At 43.8% G+C, this 26890-nt stretch overlaps 1 protein-coding gene across 2 annotated transcripts; it reads right to left on the bottom strand.

Annotated features, from left to right (window-relative positions):
- Window positions 1-423: 423 nt before the first annotated feature.
- LOC147880162 (Excinuclease ABC, C subunit, N-terminal) lies at window positions 424-24675 on the bottom strand. 2 transcript variants are annotated; one of them, XM_087371243.1, is made up of 3 exons: window positions 24360-24675; window positions 5461-5567; window positions 424-772 (listed from the first exon to the last, which is right to left on the bottom strand). In XM_087371243.1, the coding sequence occupies exons 1-3, from the start codon at window positions 24662-24664 to the stop codon at window positions 576-578; spliced, it is 609 nt and encodes a 202-aa protein (XP_087227369.1). In that variant the 5' UTR covers window positions 24665-24675; the 3' UTR covers window positions 424-575. The 2 variants fall into 2 exon arrangements, with proteins under 2 accessions (XP_087227369.1, XP_087227370.1); XM_087371244.1 differs by having other exon boundaries at window positions 424-769.
- Between the last annotated feature and the right edge of the window lie 2215 nt (window positions 24676-26890).

Genomic DNA, 26890 nt, shown 5'->3' with positions numbered 1-26890 from the left:
TACCCCAAGTACAATTGTTAGGACATCCATAGAGTCACAAGCTCAGGCATGCCACACGAGTAATCCATCCTCCAACTAACAGATGATCATCTAGCTGTCCTTTGAGGCTTGGAAATAGCCATCCTCCAACTAACAGATGATCATCTAGCTGTCCTTTGAGGCTTGGAAATACCAACATCCTGCCAAGTACCTCGCATCCTGGTTCTATTTCATCCCGTTGGTACCATCTACAATCTCGATCCTCAAAACCTATACAATGCCATCTCTATAGCTGCTCCAGATAGATTGTCCCCGAAGGACATCCTTCCAAGAACTCTGTAAACTACTCCCAACATCTCCAGGACCAAAAACCATTTACATCGGTGAGGGGCACCCAAGCTGCTACATACTTATTTGCACATTATTTGAGCCCAAAAGCTCTATGATGAATTTGTATAGAAATGTTCCATAAGATAAACACTAAATGCCACAAATTGTGGTGCCATTGGTGATAAGTTCAAAGAAGTGGAAGGTTAACAATTGTATAGTTTCAAAAATAGACATCCACGGTCAACACAACACAAAGGAAGCATGCTTTAACAATTCGTATAGTTCAGATGCCAAATGATGTCCAACTGCTGCCAATTATTTGAGCCTTTTACTTTTTCCAGAGCTGCTTGTCTCCTACAAACTGCAGGAGAGCTTTGAACAGTGCTTTCATCACCTGATGGAATCTTCACTGAGGATGTTCTTTTTGATATATTTTTCCACTTCCACTCAAATTGGCAAGCTGCTACAAGTCCAATGACAGTTTACAAGCTTATCAATTAAAAATCCAGAAAGGGGAGGAATTTGTGCCTTAGGAATTCCAACACATAAACACACACACACACATACACACACAGAGAAGAGACTATAATATATTCAAATCTTACAAGTTAATGTTTTTTAAAAGCGGAAGAAAAAAGGAAGAAGGGAGTTTCTTAAGCGAAAATAAATAACTGCCATCTGGGTTTTGAAAGATACCAGAATCTCTTAGCTGAACCTAGTGCTCACTAAGCTTTGAAATCCCAACTCAAACAACAAACTTTGATAACATAAAGGACAAGACAAAGCGGAAAATAAGAAAAAGAAATGTGTGAGAGAGAGAGAGAGAGAGAGAGAGTCTATTAACGTCCACGGGAGACCAAGAGGTCTATGGTCAATCTTACTTGCTTTTGTGTCCACTTTCACAATCACTTCCTTCTTAATTGTTTGAACTTCGGTATGCACTAAATCCTTGACTATCGAGACCAACTGGGGGGTAGCGGGAGAAGCCTTACATGCCTTTACAGCTTCATCTATATCAATAATTGATTGTCCGGCCCTTCAAGGACCCGAGGTTTAGCTTTCACCTCTTCCAGAATGGCAACTGAGAAGTAGAGAGGTCTGCTCATGCTGGTAGGAAGTGTTTGTTTTGGGGTGGAGGCAGAGGGGGATTTGGAAGAGAGGATAGGCCACTCCATCTTGGCCATGTCTACTTGTACCCCTTGGCTGAAGCTAACCCCTTTGCTGGGCTGGAGGTTCAAACCCAACTCGAGGTGAGGGGAGCGAAGAAAGGTGTTGCTGCTGTTGTCGATGAAATCAGGAGGTGGAGGAGGTGGAGGTTGCTGACTACTGCTGGTAGTGGTTACTGCTAGTGGCGGGTGCTGCTGGCAGCTGGTGGTGGTTGCTACTACTGGCGGCTGCCGACAGCTCTCTAAAAGAAACCAAAGGGACGATTTGCGAGGGCAACAGGAAGGTATGAGCGACGGGCGAACCAGTACGGTGATGGGCGACAAGCGACGAGAGACGGGCGACAGGCGAAGACAGAGAGAGAGAGAGAGAGAGAGAGAGAGAGAGAGAGAGAGAGAGAGAGAGAATCAAATTAAGTTAAATATCAAAAACTAAAGAAACACTAATGTTAATACAAGGAAGTAGAGATACACCAATGCACATACAAGAAAACAAATGAAACACCGACGTAAACACAAGGAGACCTTCACAATCATTTTTTTTAAATTAGTAGTTAGTTATTTATTCATTTTAATCTTAAAATAATAAATATAATAAAATACGACAGTAGTAAAAATCAAAACTAAACAGGCACCTAAGAGCATATGACATCCTAAAATAGAACAAACCTATGTACTAAAAGAAAACGGACTCTGAAGCTCTCCACGTTGGATTTTGATTCGTGTTCAAGGATCCTAAACATATCCAAAGCTGAAATTCCAAAGATATAATGACTAAACGTAGGATAGAGAAAAGTTTCTTAAAACTCTTTCTCTATGGCTTTTAACAGACACAAATCCTTGGAAGAAGAAAGTCGAGGCTTTGTGCCCCTTAAGAAAAGCTCCCTTAGAGCAGTAGTAGGAAGGACAGAAGTATCAATAGTAGCACCAAGTCCTAAATACCACTACAGATTGATGCCTTCTTCCATAAGGTAGCATATCTCCATAGGGTAGGAGTGGGGGCCTTGCCTATAACTGAAGACTACAGACGATGGCACTAGAGTCATTCTAGACGACTAGCCGAGAGAGAGGTTCGCATGGCCTTGTACGCATGCATATCTCAATGGTTAGGGTATCCAGATGGACCACCTATCCCCCTTCCAGTACAGCTTGGATGCCCTATCCCTCCATATCTCACGCGATGAGATCAACCGTATCATATGTTTGGATCTACTCCAACTCTACACATCGCAGACTTGGGGGGGGGGGGGGGAGTTCCCCATACTATTTCCTGAGAGCACCAGAGAATAAAGTGATTATCAGAGCCCAGTTTCTGGAGGACATAAAGGTCTCACATATGCTGAGGATTGCCATCGGATAGATGTGGGCTCATCCCATCAGCTGCCTAATGATTGAGGCTGGGAGCGCCACAGGCATGCCCAGGCAGCAGAGGATATGCAGGCTATGCACACTGGCAGAGGTAAATACAGAGGAGCACTTCTTATGCACTTGCTCAGCTTATTGTGAGATCCAAGAGCGGTACCACTGTCTCTTTCCAGAGGGGCACGGTTTTTGGCCACTCTCCCAATCGATCCACTTTCCCAACCACGTTTGTGTTAGCCTGTATCTAATGAAGATGCGGTGGCACAGAGAGACTTTATTGCAGCAAATAGAGGTGACAGTGCCGCAGGAGACTGATTGTGCACAGCAACATGTCACATACTTCTATGCTTTCGAATCAGCCCCTCGATATAGTGGACTAGAGGAGTGAGCTGACATGAGGACAACATGGATCAACGGAAAAAGACAGCACAAAGCGGTGGAGCCAGGGATACGGAGACCACACATGATGCTGAGGTTAACCAGAGAAGGCACGATGGAGGTCCAGCCTATCCTATCTCTACTCACAGGGGATCATCCGAGCCGAGGCGTTACTCTTGATATGGCCTACTGGATCTACAGAGGTCAAGGAGACCACCTCCCCCCCACAGCGAGAGAGGACTCAACAAACACAGATACAAGACATTTTCGCAGCCCACGGGAGAGCCACCATGGTGCCAGACTATGCATTTTAAGTACTTTAAGTACTAGCTTTGAGTTTTGACCTTTCGCAACATAGCATTCAGCAAGGGCCTTGGCAAGCAACTTTGCCTCAACGCACAATGGCTGGTATGAGTTGCCTTTGGATTGTATTTTGTCTCTTTGCACTCTCTGGGAGTTGCCATGTGCCCTCCCCAAGCAGATGTACCAGAGAGGCTTTTTTGCTATCCCATAGACCTGTTGGTCTTCCGTGGATGTTAATAGAATTTCTTTCTCTCTCATAGGCCTGTCAGGCTTCCCAAAGATGGAAATGTGTATCTCCCTCCCTCTCTCTCTCTCTCTCTCTCTCTCTCTCTCTCGCATTTCTTTTCCTTGTTTTCTGCTTTGTTTCTTCCTTTTTGTTATCGATGTTTTTGTTGTTTGGCTTGGGATTTCAAAGCTTAGTATTTACCCAGGTGCTTAACCCAAGAGACTTTGGACCTCTCAAAACCTAATTGGCAGCATATGCTTCGGTAATGATGAGAACATAAACGTAGCTTTGCTTACTATGTTTTTCTTTTCTCATCTACCCATAATTTTGTTTAAAGTCACTTACAAACTTCTTTTAAAATTATGTTTGTAAGTAACTTAAATTTTAAAAGAAGAGTAAGAATTAAGTTGTAAGATTGGATATGTTCTAGTCCTATGAAGGTATTATTTTTTGTTACCTTAGTGGACATGCAAGTCTATAAGAATTTTTGGGCAGCTGCTGTGCTTCATTGATTTATCTTTTGAGGGTACGTATGCCCCGACAGCTAGCTTATCAAACATGTGTATGAGTCCTTACATATGTTGAGCAGCATGCTTGCCAAGTCTCTTTTGCTTATTTTAAACTACTTCAATGATTTTCACTCTTTTGTCATGCTCTTACACACCCTTCTTGTTAAGTTAGTGGATGTTCCCTCTAGTCTGGCTAGTTTCTTATGTGGATGTATGTTATTTTTCTTAGTCTGGCTAGTTTCTTATGTGGATGTATGTTATTTTTCTTGGGTTGCTAAGCTTTTCCCTTCTCAACCTTTCTTTCTTTTTTGTTCCTTGTCTCTCTTCTTGTTCTTCTTTGCGGTTTATTAGGCCCTTCTTTGACCAAGGGATTCTTGTGCAATTTCTTGAAAGGTTCTTGGTGTGAGGGGGACCTAATAAGAACTTGTGGGTACTTGATTGCACGCTATTGTCGATGGTCTCTAAGTGTATCAAGCAGGCTCTTTAGGGTCCATTGCTCGGCGGTAGCCCTACTAAAAAAAGACAGGAGTATGGTCAACACCGCCCTTTTGCACCTTGGATCATTCACCTCAAGTGGGCCTTGCCTTCAACACCGTCGCGGCTGCTGAAAATTTAAATATTTGCGAATTTCGACTTTCATGACCTACATTCTTCTTATTCTTCCACCCATTGCTTTGCTTTCTGAGAAACTTGTATAGAGATAGATTTGATATTTTAGCTGGATCCGATTTGAATAAATCTCATGATTTTGGGGAAGGTTCTATCAGATGTTCTAATTTTAAGTCAATATTGATTAGTACACAGTATACAAATCAGTATGCAAATAACAATATTATGATCCTCAATAAATTAAGACGTCTTCCGGGGGGAAGAGAGAGAGAGAAAGAGAGAGAGAGAGAGAGAGAGAGAGAGAGAGAGAGAGAGAGGATTAGGTTAAATATCAAAAAGAAAAGAAACACTAATGCTAACACAAGGAAACACGATAAAAAAACAAATGAAACACTAACACAAACACAAACACAAGGAAACCATTATTTTCATTAATGTTTAATCATTACTTAGTTATTTATGTATTTTACTCTAAAAATAATAATAAATTGGGCAAAAGCCAAAATTAAATAGGTACCTAAGAGCAAATGACCTCCAAAAATAGAACAAACCTAAGAACTAAAAATTCAACAATGAAAAATCGAGCAAGAAACATATTTACCCTCACTGTGTGTTGTGAAACCTTGAATAGTACAAATGATCCTCCACGGTCTTCCAGCTCTGGCTGCTTTTGCACCACCTGAAATCTCTCCATTGTGTTGTCTAATTCTGCATGCAACACAGAATCAACACCACACCTAAAATCAATGCTCAATCACTTTATACCAAGGCCCAAATGCCACATAGTTGAGTCATTGCTGGACCAATGACAAGAATTTAATAGTTGTGACTAGTATTCTGAAGTCCAAGACAAAGGCACTAAAGCCAATATTCTTGCTATAAATTGCTTACCTCCATGATAAATATAGCATAATTTTCCATGACTATACTATAACACACGTCCATTGGAACATCCCCATTTAAGGCTCTACATGGATGCAAGTGCATCTATCATTTAGTGTAATTGACAAGAACCTACTTGTGAGTCCTCCAAATCAGGAGAACATAGGGCTGTCATGTGGGCACAAGGAGTAGGTGCCACATGGGAGGATCTGAGGGCAGTTGGCTGCTGATTTGTAGCACTATGCCGTGCATGAAGGATAGCCATGTGGGCAGTTCCATAGGCTGCCATGTGGCTATGGGTGGCCCAACCACATGCATGGGGCCTGGAAAGCCTTGCAAGGGGGGAGGGGGGGATGCGTGGCAAGAGGGACTTAATAGGCCCGAATCTGGTGAGCCAAAAGAAGCAAATCGGCTAGGACAAAGCCACACTCAGTGGGGTCATCCGTGCCAACAACTAGTCAGCAGTTGCAACTGACCAAGCAGACCTAGTGGGGCTCATAACAAACCCATGTGTGGTCGATTACAGACCTGATTGGGTTTGTAGAAACGTGAAAGCCCAATTACCCAATATAGAAAGGGGGGGGGGAGGGAACTAGCCCTCACCCTATAAATAGATAGTTCATGTAGTCACAACCAATAGAGCCACAGAAGCCCAATTGAAAGGCACGCAACCATGGGGAGGGAGACAGCACCAAGAGCACCATGCAGCCCACTTTTGCTACCAGATAGAGCAGCCCTTGGCTGCACATGTGTGGTACACAAAGAGTGCCATCTATACATGGAATTTCGCTTGTCTATTTGGCTGTGCATACTTAGATCTGTGTGTATTCTTTGGGTTTACTTGTGTGCATGAAACCGGCCTTCGATAAACAAAAGGGCAGTGATCTTCTTCTACTCAGTCATAAACTTCATAAATAGCCACAATGCAAGCTTCAGTCACTTAAATCACTTAGCACAACTTAGAAACAAGCTTCAACAACAACAAAGGTGAGGCTAGAATGCCCCTGCTCAATGAAAATAATACACAGTGCACCCACTGGCCCCAAATGCCTTGGCGCCCCTTACGGTATTTATTTAATGCTTCTGAATGGAAATGCTTTACAACAAGGGTTCAACCTTGCATTGTTCCTCTCTGCAAATCCTCTACTTGTCTTCAAGGCATCTAATCCCAATGCACCACTAGAATTCCCACTGGCCAGACATACTCATGCATTCACTTCTGATCTGACACAACTTAGAGGCATTCAGGCATCCAAACCACTGGCAAACTGAGCTCAAGGCAGCCTCAAGGCTATCACATGCATCCACACCGTCCTTAGGCCTTCCACAGGATCACCCTTGCCTTTGGGTGCTTCCTAGAACCTGTTGGAGTCCTGAAAGGACTGCACACAACACGCATGCACTGCAAAAAGCTACAAAGCAAGAAAGAACAAGGAAAAACCAAACCTGGAACCAACTGCTGCTGACTGTGGCAAAGGGGCGAGCTCCTTCCTCGCACCTATCCTCTATCCAAGCTCCCCGCAGGGTGCAAGTGTCTTCTAGCAATCAGGAGAAGAGAGAAATGAAGGTAGAGAGCGGAGGGTGAACAAGAAAGAGCTGTAGAGGAAAGATGGTTCACAGATCTGCCCCAAAATGATTGCCTTGGGATTTGTGCCTGAGTTCTCCTAAGAGAAGGTGCCAAAAGCAATAGGGAAAGTTCCTCCTGCAGCCTGCACTGGTCTAGAACAGCTCCAGAACAGCTCCAGAAGCCACCACGCAGCCAAAAACATGTGCACAAAGGTCCAGCACAGCAAAAGACAACTCCGAACACCTGCTAGAGGCAGCTGAACACGTCTGTACGGATGTCCGTACAGTCCGTATGAAAATTTCCTGAAAGTCCAAAAATGAGTTCTGGCACTTCCTAGAAGTGCGTACTAGCCTTGGAAGAGTCAAAACAGTGTTAAAACTGAAAACAAGCTTGAAACAGCTCAAACAGCTCAAAAACTGCACAAGAACAACTGAAAACGTCCAACACCTCTGGGAGAGTGAGGGGCGAGAGATGGAAGGTGGGGGGAAGGGCATGCATACACATCCTTGACAAATGGCACCTCCTCCTTGCCATTTGCCCCTTCATTAAAGTCCTAACCCCCATACCAAGGACAACGTTGGTTGTCCTTGGGCCCAACTTTTAGACCCCTCTTTTAAAGCCTTTGCCTTGCCCCTAGGACCTAGTGGTGCACCTAGACTTTGCCCTTAGGAACTTCTAGGAAGTGTGCACTTCCTCTAGCCAGTCCCTCACGGCCAAACCATTACAACACTTAACCATGGTTCACCCCGGGTTAAGCGTTGGTTGAGTTACGAAGATACTTTACATCACTTTTCACGTCCTCGTGACATACCCTCCTCTTAAAACGGCAAACTACCTAGGTTGCTGTTGAAAAAGTACAAATAGGCAGAAATAGCCCATACTAGAATATACATCATATGTAAGATACAAACTGCAATGATAATATGGGCTAGGAGAGCTCGAGAGTCCATCCATACATCAATGCATCCTCTATGTCGAGTGTCGCGAACACCCATCATGGAGACCTCACGGCAAAAATATTGTTAGCAAGCAACATCTCGAGTGAGACAATCGGTGCCACCAAGCGATCTCCAGATATATGAGCAGTCTGAATCAAGGAAGGGGAGGTGCTACCCTCCTCTTGAGCACCAGGCAATGCTCCAAATCTCTGCTCTGCTGAACCTATAGGAGCCTGTACCGTAGTTGACGCAAGCTGAAACGCGTCGAGGTAGAGCTGCAAAATCTAAGGTGAGTCTGCCAGGTCACCCTCCTCCATCCACCTCGCATCCAGTGTAGGATAATTCCTGAACTTCACCAGATAGCGACGGGAAACTCTACCTTTTACTTTCTTTCCATATGTGCCAAAATCTGTTCCGGAACCAAGATTTCATCCAACTCTTCCACCTCGGGCTGATCCTCATGTAGCAGGTCAACAGGCACATCACCCTGGAAAGGTTTCAATAAACTCACATAAAAGGCATTGTATATGGTCCAAGTGGCAGGTAGCTTCAGCCTGTAAGCTACGTCATTACCGCGTTCAAAAATCTGAAAAGGACCATAATACCGCATCTTCAGCTTTGTGTACACTTTCATCGTGCCTTTCATCTTCCTGAGTCATGCTTTTTGAAAACGCAGCAGCACCCAATCACCCTCTTTCAAGAGCAACTCGCGGCGATGCTTATCGGCTGCTCGTTTGTGCTTCTCTTGGCTTTTCTGGGGGGCTGTTTTGACCTTCTGGTAAGCAACATCCAAACTTTCCACAAATCGCTTCAAAAATCTTCTCTTTCGTATGCAGAATGGGAGGTACCTTCCGTTCTCCTGCCACAATTTCAAAGGGGGCTTTCCCCGTGGATGAGTGTACAATGTTGTTGTACGCGAACTCAACAAGTGGCAGAAATTGCTCCCATTTCGATTGCTGATCCGAAACATAGCATTTGAGAAGATCAAGGGCAGTGGAATTGGCTTCTTCGGACTGCCCATCAGATTCAGGATGGAAAGAGGATGAGAAATTCAGCGTGGTACCCATATTCTCAAATATACCTCTCCAGAAAAAACTTGTCATCCGCGGGTCTCTATCACTGACAATTGATTGAGGCATCCCGTGATGTTTAAACACATGAGACATAAAGAGTCTCGCCATCTGGTCTGCTGTAATTTTCTTTCTGACGGAAATGAAGTGGGCCTGCTTGCTGAATCTGCAAATAATGGTCCATATCCCATCATGTCCAGATGGTGTACGAGGAAGATCAAAGATAAAATCCATGGCAATACTCTGCCAAGGTTGATCGGGAATAGGTAGAGGCTGCAGCAGTCCAGCCGGCTTCTGCCTGTCATATTTCACCTTTTGGCAGATGATGCATGTCCTGACATATGCCTCAACATCTTTCCTCAATGATGGCCAAAAGAAGTAGTGCTCCACAGCTTTGATGGTGGCATCAATGCCTCTGTGTCCTACATAGGGTGGAGCATGACTCTCTGTCAACACTTTGGGCCTCAACTGTTTCGTGACACACAATCTGCCATGCATCATTAGAAATCCATCTTTGAGAGTATAGTGCTCATGCCTCTGTCCATCAACCAAGTGATCATAAATCCGTGAAAAATCAGCATCATTAGCATATTGATCCTTCATGGCATCAAGCTCATCATGATATGCAATGGTCACTGCTGAAACTTGTGGCTTAACACACACTGCATCTGGAGTGGGCTTGCGTGAGTGCATCTGCAACAACATTCTTCTTCCCATGCACATGCACAATCTGAAAATGAAACATAGAAAGAAAATTTGCCCACCTCATATGCTTCTCAGACAACTTTCTCTGAGTGAGAAAGTACCGCAGTGATTGATGATCGGACTGAACATGAAAATCAGCACCCAAAAGATAATGCTTTCAGTGCTTCCAGGTCGAAAGAGCATGTATGACAGCCAACATCTCTTTCTCATAGATGCCAAAATTCATTTCAGCATCGTGGAGCACTCTACTCTCATATGCCACAACTCTTCCATCCTGCATAAGTACCCCTCTTACGCTGTTCCCACATGCATCTGCTTGGACAGCGAACGGTTTGCGAAGATCTGGCAAAATAATCACAGGATCTGAGCAAAGTCGCTCCTTTAGTAGGTCAAAAGCTGCAATTTCTTTGGGACCCCATCTGAAAGTGACCCCTTTCTTCTGTAAGGCATGTAAAGGAGATGCAATCTCTGCAAAATACCGAATGAACCTCCTGTAGTACGAGCACAAGCCCAGAAAGCTACGTACTTCATGGATGCTCTTCAGGTATGGCCAATTCCTGATGGCCTCTACCTTGGCAGGGTCCATCCTAACTCCATCCTTGGAAACAATGTGCCCGAGAAAATGGATCTCATGCATGAAGAATTCACTTTTCTTGGCATTGACAAGCAACTTATGCTTCCGTAGCTCCTCGAGAACAATTGCCAGGTGCTTCCTATGTTCAGCCTCATGCTGTGAGAACACAATGATATCATCGAAGAAAGTGCCAACAAAGGTTCAGTGCTCTCTAAAAATCCTGTCCATCATTCTGTTGAAGGTGGCAAGAGCATTAGTTAACCCAAATGGCATGACAAGAAACTCATACAGACCAAATGTGGTACGAAATGCTGTTTTGTGAACATCCTCTCACTGAATTCTGATCTGGTGATAACCACTCTTCATATCAATGCGGCTGAACATTCCAAACCCCTGTAACCTATCCAAAATATCATCTATCCGAGGTATAGGGAATCTGTTCTTAATGGTAATCTTATTGAGGGCTCTATAGTCAATCCACATCCGCCAGGATCCATCCTTCTTCTGGACCAAGAGTACGGGTGAGCAGTAAGGTGAAGAGCTGGGCTGAATCAGCCCCTTCTCCAGCAGGTCCTTGACCTGGTTCATAATTTCCTCTTGCTGGGCTGCACTGACCCTGTAAGGAGGTCGGTGAGGAGGACTGCTACCAGGGATTATATCTATCGTGTGGTCTTCTGGCCTTTTAGGGGGCAACTCCGGTGGGAGTTAGAAAAACAGTCCCTAAACTGAAAAAGAAAATCTGTCCGCTGTTTTTCCAGCTTAGAAAAATGAGACTCTTCTTCTACTGACTTCTTTTCAGATGCAAACACTAAGTACGCTGAAAGATGCTTTTTCATTACGTTGCCAATGGCAGAAGCAGATACAATAGGGATGGATTCTCCCTTCAATTTAGCATCCAGAACGTGGGTCTTGCCACGGTGAGTGATTGTGATTGTTTTATTCTTTGTATCCAAAACAGCCCCAACACGAAAGTGCCAAGGTATCCCCAGTAACACATCACAACCATTCAACGGCATAATATAGAACTCTTCTGTGTCCACGTAGCTCTGAATATGCATCTGCAGCTTGCCTATCACCGGAGTAACTGACTGGCTGAGTCCCAGACACGCCATATTTGCATCACACAAAGGACCCATCTCTACTTCATTGGACCCTGTGAGCAGTAAGTCATCGACATAAAGAAGGATGACTAAAATTTCCCCCCCATCCATCTTGATGTAGAGGGTGCTCTCAGTAGGACTATAGTGCAGCCCCTTGCTGGTCAAAAAGGCATGAATCTTGGCATACCATGCACGAGGGGCCTGTTTCAGCCCATACAAAGCTTTGTTTAGCTTGCATACCTGAAGTGCATTTGCTGTAATTTCAAAGCCTGGAGTTTGTTTGACATGAACCTCTTCCAGCAAGTCTCCATTTAAGAAGGCTATTTTTATGTCCACCTGATGAACATTCCACTCAAAATGTGCAGCCATTGCAATAACAGATCGGATGGTGGTCATCCGAGATGTAGGAGCAAAAGTCTTTTCATAATCTATGCCCTTTTTCTGAGCATAGCCTTTAGCAACCAGCCTTGCCTTGTATCTGTCAATGGAGCCATCTAGCTTCCGTTTCACCTTGAAAACCCATCGTGTGCCAATGGCACGTTTACCTGGTGGCAAGTCTACAACATCCCAAGTCTGATTTTTCTTAATGGACTGCAACTCATCGTGCATGGCATTCATCCAATGCACATTGTCCTTTGCTTCTTCGAATGTTGCAGGGTCCTCTTCATCAAGAAGAGTACCTGCATGTGCTGATTCCACTAAATTAGCACCTTCCATGTGCCTTGCTGCACTGCGAGTTCTGTCAGGTAATGGAGCATCAATCTTACTCTCCCTGAGAGTCTGTAACAGCCAGTTTGGGACTGTTTTTGCTGCATGTATGTCTGCAAGTTCTTGCTGCACCACCTGTTCCACTGCCTGTGGAGGTGGCAAGACATCCTGTGGCTGAACTGAAGCATCGGGAGGTGGCTGTAAATTCTGATTTGCATCAGAAATATCAGCAGGGGAACCCAAGGCAATGGGTAGCAACCCCTCAAAAACATCCTCTGAAGAAGAAGGCATATGAAATTGTGAGCTGAATTTTCTGCAAATAACACATCTCTATTGACAATGATTTTGCGTGTAGCAAGACTGTAGAGACGGTACCCCTTGCTTTCTGCACTGTACCCAACAAATATGCACTTAATTGCCTTATCTGACAACTTGTGCCTAAATTCAACTGGCACATGAGCATATGCAAGGCATCCAAAGACTCGGAAATGATCCACTGAAGGCTTTCTCCCATTCCAGACCTCATAGGGAGTTTTTGTTTTCAAAGCCTTAGTGGGAGCCCGATTTAAAATGTAGTTGGCACACATCAGACCTTCAAGCCAAAATTTGTGAGGCATGTGTTTGCTTTTCAGCATACATCTGTCCATCTCCATAAGAGTTCTATTTTTCCTCTCAGCTTTGCCATTTTGCTGAGGGGTCAGCCTCACTGTGAGCTGATGCACAATACCCTTGCCTTTCAGAAAAGCATCAAAATCTGCAGGCAAGTATTCCCCACCTCTATCTGTGCGCAATGTCTGTATCTTGAGTCCAATTTCATTTTCAACCATGGCTGAAAAGTGTTTAAACACCATGAACACTTCTGATTTGCACTTCAGCCCAAAGACCCAAGTGAAATTGGAGTAATCATCAATAAAGATAACAAAGTAGAGATGACCACCCAATGATGGAGTCCTCATGGGACCACAGACATCACTGTGTATAAGCTATAATTTGCGGACAGCTCTAACTGAACCATCCTTTTTGAAGGGAAATCTATGCATCTTGCCTAAAATGCACCCTTCACAGGCATGTGGAGGAGGTATCTCAAGAGGTGGCAATGCATCAACCATAGAGTGCTTCTGAAGTGTCATCAAGCTATTGTAATGCATGTGGCCATATCGGGCATGCCATAATTCTGCATTCTGAATGGCAGCAGTAGGGGTAGAAACTGCAAGAGCATGGGCTGCTCTTTTCTCAAAAAGATCAAGCTGAAAAAGCCCACGCAGCAGAGTACCAGATAATCTTAAGGCATCATCATTTTCCCTGTCTCGGACAGCATATTTGTCATCCTCAAAGATGACCTGAAGTCCAGCTCTGTTAAGAGTGGACACTGAAAGAAGATTCTTGGTGATACTAGGCACATATAAGACATCCGAAAGTCTGAAAACTGAGCCATCAATGGCAGTAAGCTCAACTTCTCTTGTGCCACGTACTGAATATGACGAGTTATTGGCACAAGTGACTTTCTTACCAACGGGAGGTGGATGCATGGAAGTAAAAAGACACTTCCTAGAAGTGATATGCTTGGATGCAACGCTGTCAAAATACCAAGTGTTCAGTGTTTCATTGACACTGAAAGCAGATGCATCCGTAGAAGAGCCATAACTTCAAGTCAAAAATGCATATGTATCATCATTACAAGTGGCTGTACTATCCCGAGAATCAGGAGCAGCCAGCCTAGAATCTGAAATGCAAGATAAAAAGGCATAATCATGTCCAACAAAGTTGGCTATAGCATCCCCACTGTCAGATGCATGAGGAGCTAAATCTGAAACAGCCATACCGGAGCTGTTTTTCTTTTCTTTTGCAAGCCTTTTCCTGCAGTAATGACCTGGCTTTTTGCAGTAATGACAAAAACCCTTCTTTTTGGGCTTACTTGCATCATTTTTAGCCTTTTGTGAAGGCTGTCCTGACCCACTTTACTGATGTCTTTGCCTGTCCCTTTGTTTTTTACTTAAACTTTGAGAGCATAGCTTGTTCACCTGCACGTGAAGCCAAGTTTTTCCTAGTCTGCTCTTCCTGAAGCAGAAGTCCTATCAACTCATGAAAAGTGAGAGGATTTGCACCCCCCCTCAATGATAAGTTCAGCGAGGTATGAAAGCTGAGATAAGACTCAGGAAGAGAATTCAGAGTGGTAGTAATCATCTCTGAATCAGGAATAATCTCATCTATGTTCAATAATTGCTCTCTGAGATCCTGTAGCTTTGTGAGGTGGACTGACATGGAGTCACCCTCTTCCATATGTGTATTACTTAACTCTCTTTTCAAGAAAGATACCCTTGCATCATTCCAAGCGGCATACATGCTTTCTAAGATATCCCACGCTGCCTTCGAGGTCTTACACGACCAGATATAAAGAGCTCGCAGGAGCTAGAGTCTGGGAGCAGAGCGCAGGTCCTCGAGCACGATCTGCTCTGATACCAAATGTGAGTGTTTGGGGAGTGAGCGAGAGAGCAAGAGAGAGTGAGCTTGAGAGCTGAAAGCTTGATAGCTTGGTTGCAATAGAAGAGTGTGTGAGTGTACAACTGAAAGAGTTAGAGATAAGGTTTTGTCCTAGTGACAAAACCTTAGTAGTCACTAACCATAGTTAGTGAACTAACTGCGGTTAAGGGGAAAAACCTCTTAAAGAGGGAAAAGTGCCCCTAACTAGCTTATTAAATTACATTGGTCACTGCTGAATTATATCTATAATTCTAACAATTCTCAACCAACTGAGACATATTGGAAACCCTTGTCTTCGTGCAATAGTCCCGAATCTCCTTTGGCAACCCGCAGCAATATCTTTCAATTGCTCGGACAGTGGCACATGTCTGTAAGAATTCACTGGCAGTAGGGCTTCCCAAAACTTCTTATTGTAGTCCTCCAAATTTCTGCAATTTGCAGCATCCAACCTGTACCAGGCGGTCATGATATCCACCTCAAAAGTGGTAGTGAGCCATGCTGCTGAGAAGACCTGCTTGAATTCGACCCAAGTGGTAGGTGCTCTGCCTTGCAAGAGGAGGTTGGTCCACCATTGGAGCGCATTGCCCTTCAAAAAGGTGGCTGCCTTTCGAACTTTGGAGGATTCTGTGAAGTGTCCACCTGAGTAGGCAGCATCAAACTGTTGCACGAATGTCAAAGCCTTCAATCTATCCTGCATCCCATTGAAAGTCTCAAACTTGACAGTTGCCCCTCCCTCCTTGTAATCTTTCAATTTGCCTTTAGGGGTGAGATTGTCCTAAACGGGGGCTTGTAAAAACGGTGGGGGCATCACTGCTCCCGCATTCTGAGCCATTCCAACCGTACCCATGGTGGGGTTTCCAGGTCCCACTCCCTGCATCTGTGGCATATTCTAAGTATTGCCCATTGTCCCAGGCATTCCTATCTGCATTCTAGGCTGCATTCCAATGTTTGAGTACATCATATTGGCATTTGCAAGGGGCATTCCAGCCATCATAGGTTGCTGGAAATTCTGCATTCCCGGCTGCGTGCTGCCCATAGAGCTACCTGGCATTCCGGGTGCCTCTGCGGATGGTGCCACCATTGCCTGAAAAACTGATCCCCCTCTGAAATATCCTGGATGCATCGTGGGCTGAGGAAGGGCTTGCTGTCCCTGATTGACTGAATGGAAGTTATTGGCATGACCCGCTACAGGGGTGATCAAGGGCATCTCTGACGGCTGTCCACCGAAAGAAACATGCCTAGGGGTCTTCTTATGCTTCTTATGTTTCTTTTGAGATGACTTTTTGCTTCCAGGGGAAGCAACCATAGGGGGAGGAGCTTGCATAATCTCCGTGACAGCATGTTACAACTGCGACAGGGCTCCCGCTACACTTTGCATCCGTAGCTGAAAAAGTGCATTGGGATCAAGCTCCTCTGTCACATCTACCTCATCCTGTGAGTCCTCCGTGGCATGCTCATGAGAGACAGGATGAGTCCCACTGTCTGCTGGTCATCACCCCCGCTGGTACTGTGCTCCTCTTCAAAGCTCTCTGATGCTTTGTCTTCGTCCTGCCCCTCCTGCTCTGAAATGGTCAATGACCTCTCACGGTGTGACATGCTTGCTAAGATTGATGGCTATAGCAACAATTGCACTGAAGGTGTCCTTCACCCAACACTACGAGGGCCCACCTTTGTAGGAAGATGGTGACGATCCCGGCAATGGAACCACTGAAACCGGCCTTGGATAAACAAAAGGGCAGTGATCTTCTTCTACTCAGTCATAAAATTCATAAATAGCCACAATGCAAGCTTCAGTCACTTAAATCACTTAGCACAACTTAGAAACAAGCTTCAACAACAACAAAGGTGAGGCTAGAATGCCCCTGCTCAATGAAAATAATACACAGTGCACCCACTGGCCCCAAATGCCTTGGCGCCCCTTACATATTTATTTAATGCTTCTGAATGGAAATGCTTTACAACAAGGGTTCAACCTTGCACTGTTCCTCTCTACCAATCCTCTACTTGTCTTCAAGGCATCTAATCCCAGTGCACCACTAGAATTCCCACTGGCCAGACATACTCAGGCATTCACTTCTGATCTGACACAACTTAGAGGCATTCAGGCATCCAAACCACTGGCAAACTGAGCTCAAGGCAGCCTCAAGGCTATCACATGCATCCACACCGTCCTTAGGCCTTCCATAGGATCACCCTTGCCTTTGGGTGCTTCCTAGAACCTATTGGAGTCCTGAAAGGACTGCACACAACACGCATGCATTGCAAAAAGCTGCAAAGCAAGAAAGAACAAGGAAAAACCGAACCTGGAACCAACTCCTGCTGATTGTGGCAGAGGGGCGAGCTCCTTCCTCACACCTATCCTCTATCCAAGCTCCCCGCAAGGTGCAGGTTCTTCTAGCAATCAGGGGAAGAGAGAAATGAAGGTAGAGAGCAGAGGGTGAACAAGAAAGAGCTGTAGAGGAAAGATGGTTCACAGATCTACCCTGAAATGATCGCCTCGGGATCTATGCCTGAGTTCTCCTAAGAGAAGGTGCCAAAAGCAACAGGGAAAGTTCCTCCTGCAGCCTGCACTGGTCCAAAACAGCTCCGGAACAGCTCCAAAAGCCACCACGCAGCCAAAAACATGTGAACAAAGGTCCAGCACAGCAAAAGACAACTCCGGGCACCTGCTGGAGGCAACTGAACACGTATGTACGGATTCCGTACTACAGTCCGTATAAAAATTTCTTGAAAGTCCAAAAATGAGTTCTGGCACTTCCTAGAAGTGCGTACTAGCCTTGGAATAGTCAAAACAGTGTTAAAACGGCTGAAAACAGGCTTGAAACAGTTCAAACAGCTCAAAAACTGCACAAGAACAACTGAAAACGTCCAACACCTCTGGGAGAGTGAGGGGAGAGAGATGGAAGGTGGGGGAAGGGCATGCATACACATGCTTGACAAATGGCACCTCCTCCTTGCCATTTTCCCCTTCATTAAAGTCCTAACCCCCATACCAAGAACAACGTTGGTTCTTGGGCCCAACTTTTAGACCCCTCTTTTAAAGCCTTTGCCTTGCCCCTAGGACCTAGTGGTGCACCTAGACTTTGCCCTTAGGAACTTCTAGGAAGTGTGCACTTCCTCTAGCCAGTCCCTCACGGCCAAACCATTACAACACTTAACCATGGTTCACCCTGGGTTAAGCGTTGGTTGAGTTACGAAGATACTTTACATCACTTTTCACGTCCTCGTGATAGTGCACATATCACTATAAATGTGATCTTGGGTGTCGATGATCCTAAGAACATTCCACCATGGAGTTTAGGCTGTAAGAAGCTAGACTCCATTATTTTGCCATAGTATCAGAGCTAGGGAAATGAGAATCTTGGAAGTCATAGCCCAAAAGACCAGCATTAGTGATCCACTGAGGAAGGATACCTTTGCCTGAAGTGAGGAAGGTGACTAGATTAGTTAGGTGTGCTATCTGTCAAGAAATCGGGGACTCTTCTAATAGTGAGAGCAAGAAAAAAATGCTACTATTATGAACAACTTGGATAACTTGTGCAGGATTGCAAGAAGAACAAGGCAAATTAGAAGGACGAGGAGGACTCAGACTCGAAAAAGGAAAACGTGGTAAGGGAATGACAGGAAGGGTGGCTTAAATATTGAAACTAACGACAAGGCCATCTTCACCAGGATGCACGAGGATGAGACTAGCTACTTAGAGCTTTAATGTGAGGAGGTTTGTAATACCGATTGGATCATCAGCTCAAAGTTACACATAGAGATGTTGATTTGGTGGGTACTTCAACGACATGGCTTGCTATAATGGCACACAATGGGAAGATGAGCCAAGATACATTTGCTCTCTGCACCTTATCATAGATATCCTTTTTTTGCTTTGGGATATTTGTTTGTCTTGTAGTTTCAGGAGATAGACAATGGAGGATCAAGACCTTTTAGACAGTCAGAAGGGAAGATCTCACGGTAGAGTCTTTCGGTAATTGTTGTATTTTGGTTGTGGATGTTTGTGCCAATGGACTCTAATGGGAAAATGTGTTGCTTGTTGAATCCAAGTTATTCCTAGCTTGAGAGGTGGATAACGGGATAGCCATATCAATTAGTGTATAGCTTACTCATCAGTGATGTTCACGAGGTGGTCATTCACTATATGGACTCTACAATAGTCATGCCAAGTGCTTCTCGTTCCATAATGTTGAAAGACACTTGGCTGGATTGAGTGAAATCATTGTAGTTTGGCAACACTAACTACCTTCTGTAGGCAAGCGGGTTGTTCTACCCAATGGTGTAGATATAGAATTATCTAGGAATATGGCCAAGAGTTTGGTGTGAAAACTTTGAAAACTATCCATTACAAATCGGTTAAGGTTGATGGACATTTTGCAATACAAATGGCATCACATACAAGCATAACCAGCACATTCAATAGTGAAAGAAATTTTCAGTTGATCTTCCAAGGCGAGCAAGATCTGATATGGCCCTATACCCATCCATGTCTTGCTCCCTATCCAAGATGCTTGTGAAGGCTGCCGTTTAGGCATTCAACTCTAGAAGTGAAAATAGATATAGAGTTTACCATTCTTCTTTCATCCATTGCATAAATAAAACCATCATGTATGAGTCAATCCAATACTTGTTTCACCCTCTTCGCATAGTTTGAATTCATGTGGTACCTCGGTGTCAAATTGGCTCAACGAAGAATCAATGGTTTGCAGTGTTGGCATATATGCCCTGCACCTCCTGTGAGGCCTCAGCTCACTGCATTCTATTTTGTTTCTATGTTTGCACATTTTTGGGGTATTTTGTCATCAGAATATTTACATTAGCCCTTTTTGAAAGGCAAAAAAGTATGGAAAGACAATTCGTTGGAAAAAGTTTGTATGAGAGAGTTGTAGACTTTTCAGCACGCTACAGTTTTAATACACTGCAATTTACATGGTTCAATATTTTCGGTAGTGAAATAATGGTCAGAAGATCTTGGAAAAGCACTTTGGACTGGTTTTTCTGCTCGGATTTCTGTCAAATTCTAAAACGCAGATTTGAGGCCTAGAATAACGGATTTTGGCAGAATGATATCAAGACAAAGTTGTAGGGAATTGAGAGACGGGCAAAAAGTTGTCTTATTGATTATTTCTGGATTCCTCACCGTTTGAGAGACATATGGGTCGCCAAGTAGGGCTGATTATCCAGTGTATTTAAAAAAGTAAGAACAGAAAAAGAAAAAGGAAAAAATGCCAAATCAAGGCTATGACGTTTTCCTGAAAAGCGCGTCTAGATTTGGAAATGCTGATTCGCAATTTAAAAATACAAATTTTCGGAGAAGAAGAGCACATAGATTTAGGAAGAAGCTTTCATGTGCGTTGATTTCGAGGCGAATTGAAAGAGATTCAAATTTTGGAACCAAATCAAGATCGAGATCGAGGTTCCAGGTGCAGATCTCAAGATCGAGATTGAGATTGAGATCGTGACTAAGATTGTGATTAAGATTCGTATTCTACCTTCAACGGAGTTTGACATTGAGATTGTTATTGAGATTGTGATTGAGATACGAGAGGTAGAGCACGGGTGTGGCAGGGCAGTTCCAACAAAGAGTGTTTCCTTTGTAAAGGACTCTTTTGGAAAACTCCATTTCAAATAGTTAATTTATGTGAAATCTCAACTTCTATGACTGGCACCTCACAACTTCTTTATCTTGATGCAATCCCAAGTGTACACTTCTCAGTACAAAGAGGAAAGAGCCTTCATATACTGAAAAAGATCAATAGTTAAGTTAGTGCATATGAGATTTATCAATGGTCGATCGATCTTGTTAAGATGCATTTCTTGAACTTACCACTAGTACAATCAGTTACTACCTAAAACAAATGCTTTTCCCCACTAGAAATCCTCAAGCTCCAATATTTCATTTTCCATATCTTGGAGAAAATGATCCTCCTAGTAGCTCGCAACTTGGGAAAATGTGAGATCTATTGGTATACAGAACTTGGCATTGCTTTCTAGAATTATTACTCCTGCATGCCAGTCATGCGATCCTTATGCATTATTTCAGTTAACTATAGGCAGCATGCCTTTTCCTCCATGGCAATTCAATATCAGAGAGATGGCAAAGAGCTTCCACTGATGTTAATTTAGACATCTTTAAGCATCTCCTTCAGAAATGTTGGCCTCTCATGTGCGCTTGAAACTCAAAAGGGCAATAGTTTAAGTGCTTTAATTGGGGACTTAGCAAAAGTTCGTCAAAGATGATGCTCACACCTGATCCTCCGTGAGCTATGACTTCCTTCATGGTAGCATCAGCAAGATCACTTGTACGGAGTTCTCAACCAATGTTGTGTTGTCTACTGGTATAGCTTAGTACCATGACTTTGAGCATCGTAATTGTCTTTTAAAAATTAATATGGCACAATTGCAATATAAGTAGCATTTGTTAATTCTAGGTATGCACATCAGATTTCTGGACCTTTCTCGGCCACATTACCCATTTATCATTAGGTGTTTCTGGCATCACTTCCTAATCTCTGAGTTCTAGGCTTGGTTGCTATTACAAATACCTAGATGAATCCAGGAACATTCCCAAACTCTTTCTCTAAAAACACAACATAGTGCAGTTTCAATCTCACGATAGTACGGCAGAAGCATATACCTAGATGAATCTAGGAACATTCCCAAACTCATCCTTGAGTGAATTGTTCTTAACTATCTCCATTATCTCGATCACTGGGTGCTAGTGTTCTGCATACCATTTTGTGCCAGCTCAAACCCACTTTGGCCCTCTCAAAACACTTAGTTGGTTTCCCATCCTTTAATACCAGTGATGACAATCCTCAGTGGAGTGTCCCAATCTGTCATAGTATCACACTACCTTGTTCTATAGTGCTCGTATTCAGCTGGCAAGGTCTTGTACCAAGCACGACAGTTGAAGAAAAAGCCTAGAAGGCAATTTTACAACAAGAATAGGAGCCATGTAGGGGATGCATCTGAGAACTCTATGTGATGGATGAATAATAAGATGCCCCTTACACCACAAGTGCAAAGCTATGCAGGTGTTACCAATAGAAGGGTTTTGCACGTAAGTAATTATGTGGGTGAATGGTGGAAATGGCACCTGAAAGTCGGATTTCCCTGAGAAAGCTCTAATGTTGGGAACACGACTATCTGTGTGTGCCTCCCTTATTCTTCATCCATTCAGTCACTCTCACCTACCAGGCATCAGCCGTAGCTCTACTCTATGTAAACTCTAATTCGTTTTTTCTCTTGGGCCTTGGCTGCATGTATTCTAGCACACCCTTGTCTTGAAAACTTTCTGCATGCTGAACTGCATCTGCTTCACTACGGGATTCTTGTGCTTCTACCCGTGTGCTGGCCGATCTGAAGCAAAACCGCACCTAGACGTGTCACATGCTGTAGGTGTGCCGTGGATAAGGGCCTAGCTCTGTTATGTCAGTCTCTATGTTGTCTAGTGACAGCTGACACTGAGAGATGGCACCAGAGCTTTTGCACCTGTGACAAAGAACATTTGCTACTGTTGTCCATACAGAAAAACAGCTTCTGAAAATAGCCCCCTTTCTCTCTGTATTTGCTGAAGATGCCACTAACTGAGTTCTGAGTTGAATGACTGTGTGTTTATTGGAATAAATGGCTCATTGGCCTATGTACAAGCCCCAATGACGAGAGAACAGGGACATGGTACCTGGATAGGATTGGAGGGGCATGAAAGGGGGCTATGTGTGCATCACATATGAATGCCACATGGGCATATCTGGGTGGAGAGGATCATCCATGAGGGCTGTAATGTGGTCAGTATGTGAGCTGAAACATAGGCAGCATGAAAGACTACTGGCATGGCTGTATGCAATAGCATATAGAGCAATAAATGAAACTGCCACGTGGGCAGCAAACAGAGCCTGAAGGAGATGGAGATGGAGATGAGGTCCACTTGAAAAGCGTATCTGCTGCAGACATGGCAGAGATCTGGAGCCATCCACAGTTGACAATTCTAGGGCCCATGTGTGGATAGAATATGGCGCCACATGGACACGATTTCAGGCTAAATAGGGTCCAATAGGATCTTCAGCAGGTCAGTAGACAACAGCACCAGGGTCGGCCAGGCTGGTAAGGTGGCCGTACAGGTCAGTACAGTTCGTCACATAGATAGCAGCATCGGGACAGGATCAGGGCAAGGCCAGCCTGCCCCTGGTCACTTGCTGCAGGGGCCTGGCCGGCCCCTATACAAAGCCTCCAGTAGGGGAGCCTAGGCAATTCACAAGAGCCTCACTAGTGGCTGCAGGTCTTCACCGAGGAAGAAGAGCAGCAGGAGGTCTATGGAAGCAGCATCAGAGCCAACCACTCTATGAAGGATGACCTGTGAAGCTTATATCTGACAAGTATGGAGCATAGTTTGTACCTTTTCTTTATATTGTGCCATGACCAAATGAGAGAATAAAGAGGGTAGATGTTTTCCCAGATCACTAATGTCATATCTGACAAACAAGCAGCTATGCTCTCAATACAAGGCGTTAGACGTAAAGAGTAAAGAGCAGGCTCGAAATGAAGAAATTAACAAGTTCGGAAGAAACATATAGACCTGGATGAGTTCTCAAACTTACCCTGTGAAAAGGAAATGTTTAAGTCCAAGAAATTTTTTTTGACAGTGTGAATTATAAACGTAAGCTATCCAAGATGACAACCCCCTAGACATTGTGGGTTCTCCAAATGAAGAAATAAACAAGTTCAAAGAAATGTATTTACTTGGATGAGTGATCAAACTTATCCTGTATAGAGGAAAATTAAAAAGTCCCAAAAACATTTTGATAGTGCGAATTATAATCGTATTCTATCTAAGGATGAAAATCCCCCTAGACATTGTGGGGTTGAAATCATTGACAATTCTCGTTAAGAAGGGGAATGCAGATCTGGAAAAGGTGAGGGATGAGACATGAGAGTAGGAAGAAGAGAGTGAAAGGTTGGGTACTAAGGGAGATGAGATGGCTCAGCAAGCCCAGGGACTGCTTGAGACCCAGAAATTTGCCAAGGGAACCACTCCTGGGAAATTTTTTAACGTCTGATAATGGTCATTTGCAATTCGCTTACCCTGTTTTCAAGGAAAGAAAAACGTAGGACTTGCAGCACAATACACAACTCACAGTCTATTGCTACTAATGTAGCAGCTATCAAGCAACCACACAAGGCATCTATAAAATTATCAAATGCGTCAACGGCATGTGTTGAAATTCTTGGAAAGCCACGAAAAAAATAACACCGTACAGACAGCACAATGACATAGGAGAATTCGATGAACTCTGGTTTGGAACGTGGGCTATGTGATCTCCCAGTTTTGACAGTTCGACAGAAAGCACGACAGACAAAGGAATCGTGTAATTTGCAAGGCAATGATCACCAAATTGGGGACAATATAGGGCTATACTCAATTTGAATGAACAACCGAGGTGAGGCTAAAAAGATTGGGGAAGTATTCTACCTGCGACGCAAGTTAGAAGTGACACCAACATAGGTTCTGTCAAACCTTGATGATATGAGGCAATAGACGCACCAACTTGCTTCTACGAGGCAAGAGGCGGGGACGACGTCAGACTTGGCAATATCTTGCGCAAGTTGTTGAAAAGTATGTCGAGCCCGATTATCTAGAGTGGGCAATTCATAAGGAAGGCGATCAGGATGCTGAGATAGCGACTGTTTGCTGCGACTGCTGTTGCTCCGAGGAAGGGCAGCCATCGTGGAGTTTCCGAGGATGAGGTGGTATGCTGAAATTCGGCTACGGATCATCGTCACTTTCAACCAACGCTTAGACCGAAGTACGGTGTCATAGAACATGACCATCTCCACACCAATACAACGTGGTAAGCTGCCACGTGGCGCTCCATGCCCACGTGGCACCTCCTCTCTTGGTGCCTTGCTTACGAGGGGTTTCACACCCATAGGCACCCACCGATCTATGAACATCGTACCCTGTCACCAATGAGAATACCTGCCAGTTGTACCATGCTTTCACATGCGCTCGGACGTCGTATAACAGCAACAAGATGAATAGGTTTCATTAGGCCTGCCCCAAATTTTGGGGAAATGTATTAATCAACATAGTTTGTTTCACTAGTCATGTTTCTCCATTTGTTGTTTGTCCCACATGTGATCAATTGTTGATCCGTAAATGGTGGTTGATTCATTTATGATTTGTTCTAGTTTTTTAGAGAGCATGTCTCTTGTAGTATGTTTTTTGGTCTTGATTCGTTGTTGTAATCAATGTTAAGGTTACCCATGATGTACTTGATTGTTTTATCTGGAATTAGCTGGAGCACCTTGTCTATTGATTTTATTAATGATGTTGTCTTTGTTTGTGGTGGTTTGTAAGTGTTTGCTACTGCGATATTATGGTTGTTTGTGGTTTTGAATATAGTTAGTAGGCATTGACATCCGTTGGTATAGACTTCCTTTATGTTTGTTGTTGTCACCGTGTGTTTGAAGTATGTTGAGATTCCCACTCCTGTCGAGCATGCAATGGAATGAAATGTTAGGAGGTTCAGCTTGTTTGATTCTTGGAAGTGTGTTTCTTCTAGACAAATTATGGTCACATTTAATAAGCTTTCAGAAGCAAGCAAATCTTGTGCATGAGACGTTGCAAACCTTGTGGTTAAGCATTGTATGTTGAAAGTGTTAGGTTCTTCTGTGCCGAATTGCCTATGGTCTACTTTCCATTGTGCCTATGTTTGTAATCCTTGTATTTCATCTAGTATAATTTTATCAACTTTGATGTGCTTGTGCTCTAGTGCTGATAATAGATAAAGGTTTGTTGGGTTACGTATACGTGATAATGCAGTGTAAGCCAAGCCATGGTTTCTTATTTTACTTGAGTCGAAGGCAAGTGAGTCCATTGTCAGTCCTTGGGCACGATGTATAGTTCTTGTTGTTGTTGGTTGTATGGGAAATTGTTTTCTACAAACTGTATTCAAGTGGTTTTTTCCGATTCGGAATTCCTTATTAATCTGCAGAATTGGTGTCCATTGTTCTTAAATCCCTTTTCGATAAAGTCTTCTATTTTGTGCTCTTGCATGTGAGCCAATTTTATTCCATTGAATTGCACCCATACAACTAGTGGTTCACTTTCCATGCTCGAATCCTTGAAGACTCCATCTGCTCCATTTACGATACCGTCTGCAACATCCAAGTTCCCTGCACATACCTCCACTATCATGCCTGGTTTTAATCTGAGTTCCCCATGCAAGCCTGCTGTTTTTTTTGGGTCAGTGGGGATCGCTATGTTCCTACTACAAGTTTTATGCTTTATATCAATTGCTTTGATAATGTGAGATTTTGTATTGAGTATCCAGAAGACATAATTGTTGTGGATATCCTTCACCGCATTTGTATAAAAGAGGTGTGGTATTTCTTGTTTGTTTTGTTGCTCCCTCAAGAACATACTATTTAGTAATTGAAGATCTTCTGTTGTTTGTTCGCCAATTTGAATCTTGTTCAATATTTTGAGGAAGTGGTTATTTGTGTAGTCTCGGCGGTGACTCACGTGTCGTGGGGATGTTGAAGGGATGCCGTTGGAGCCTCCACTCCAAGCTACTTGCTTGTGAGAGCAATGCAAGCACACTTGTGTCACGCAAGCGTGTCTTCCGGATTATTGAAGTGTGTTTCTACGAGAAAAAGAGGGAAAGGGGAGAGGGAAGAAGAGAGGGGAGAAGGGGAAGGGCAAGAGAGAGTGAAGGGGGATGGAGTGGCAAACACAAAGGCACTACGAAGGAGACAAGATAACACCCAAAGACACTCTTGAAGAGAAGAGGGAGCTTGTATTCCAAACTTGTGCATATAGCAATGAAGACCAAGGTCAACCATTTGGCCTTTTATACATGTCACCTTTTGAAGGGAGGGCCAACCCTTTTCCTTTTAGCATTCTCCCTTTCTTTACATTAAAAGGCTGTTGGGCCCGTAGGGTGCCAAGGCATATTGTTATCCTTTCTATCTCTCCCTACTAGCGAAAATAGCACTTGT

The sequence above is a fragment of the Dipteris shenzhenensis genome, chromosome 32, assembly GCF_047967505.1.
Source record: "Dipteris shenzhenensis isolate YYH24624 ecotype China chromosome 32, Dip_SZ_1.0, whole genome shotgun sequence".
Lineage (NCBI taxonomy): Eukaryota > Viridiplantae > Streptophyta > Polypodiopsida > Gleicheniales > Dipteridaceae > Dipteris > Dipteris shenzhenensis.
This window is presented reverse-complemented; position numbering and strand designations above follow the sequence as displayed.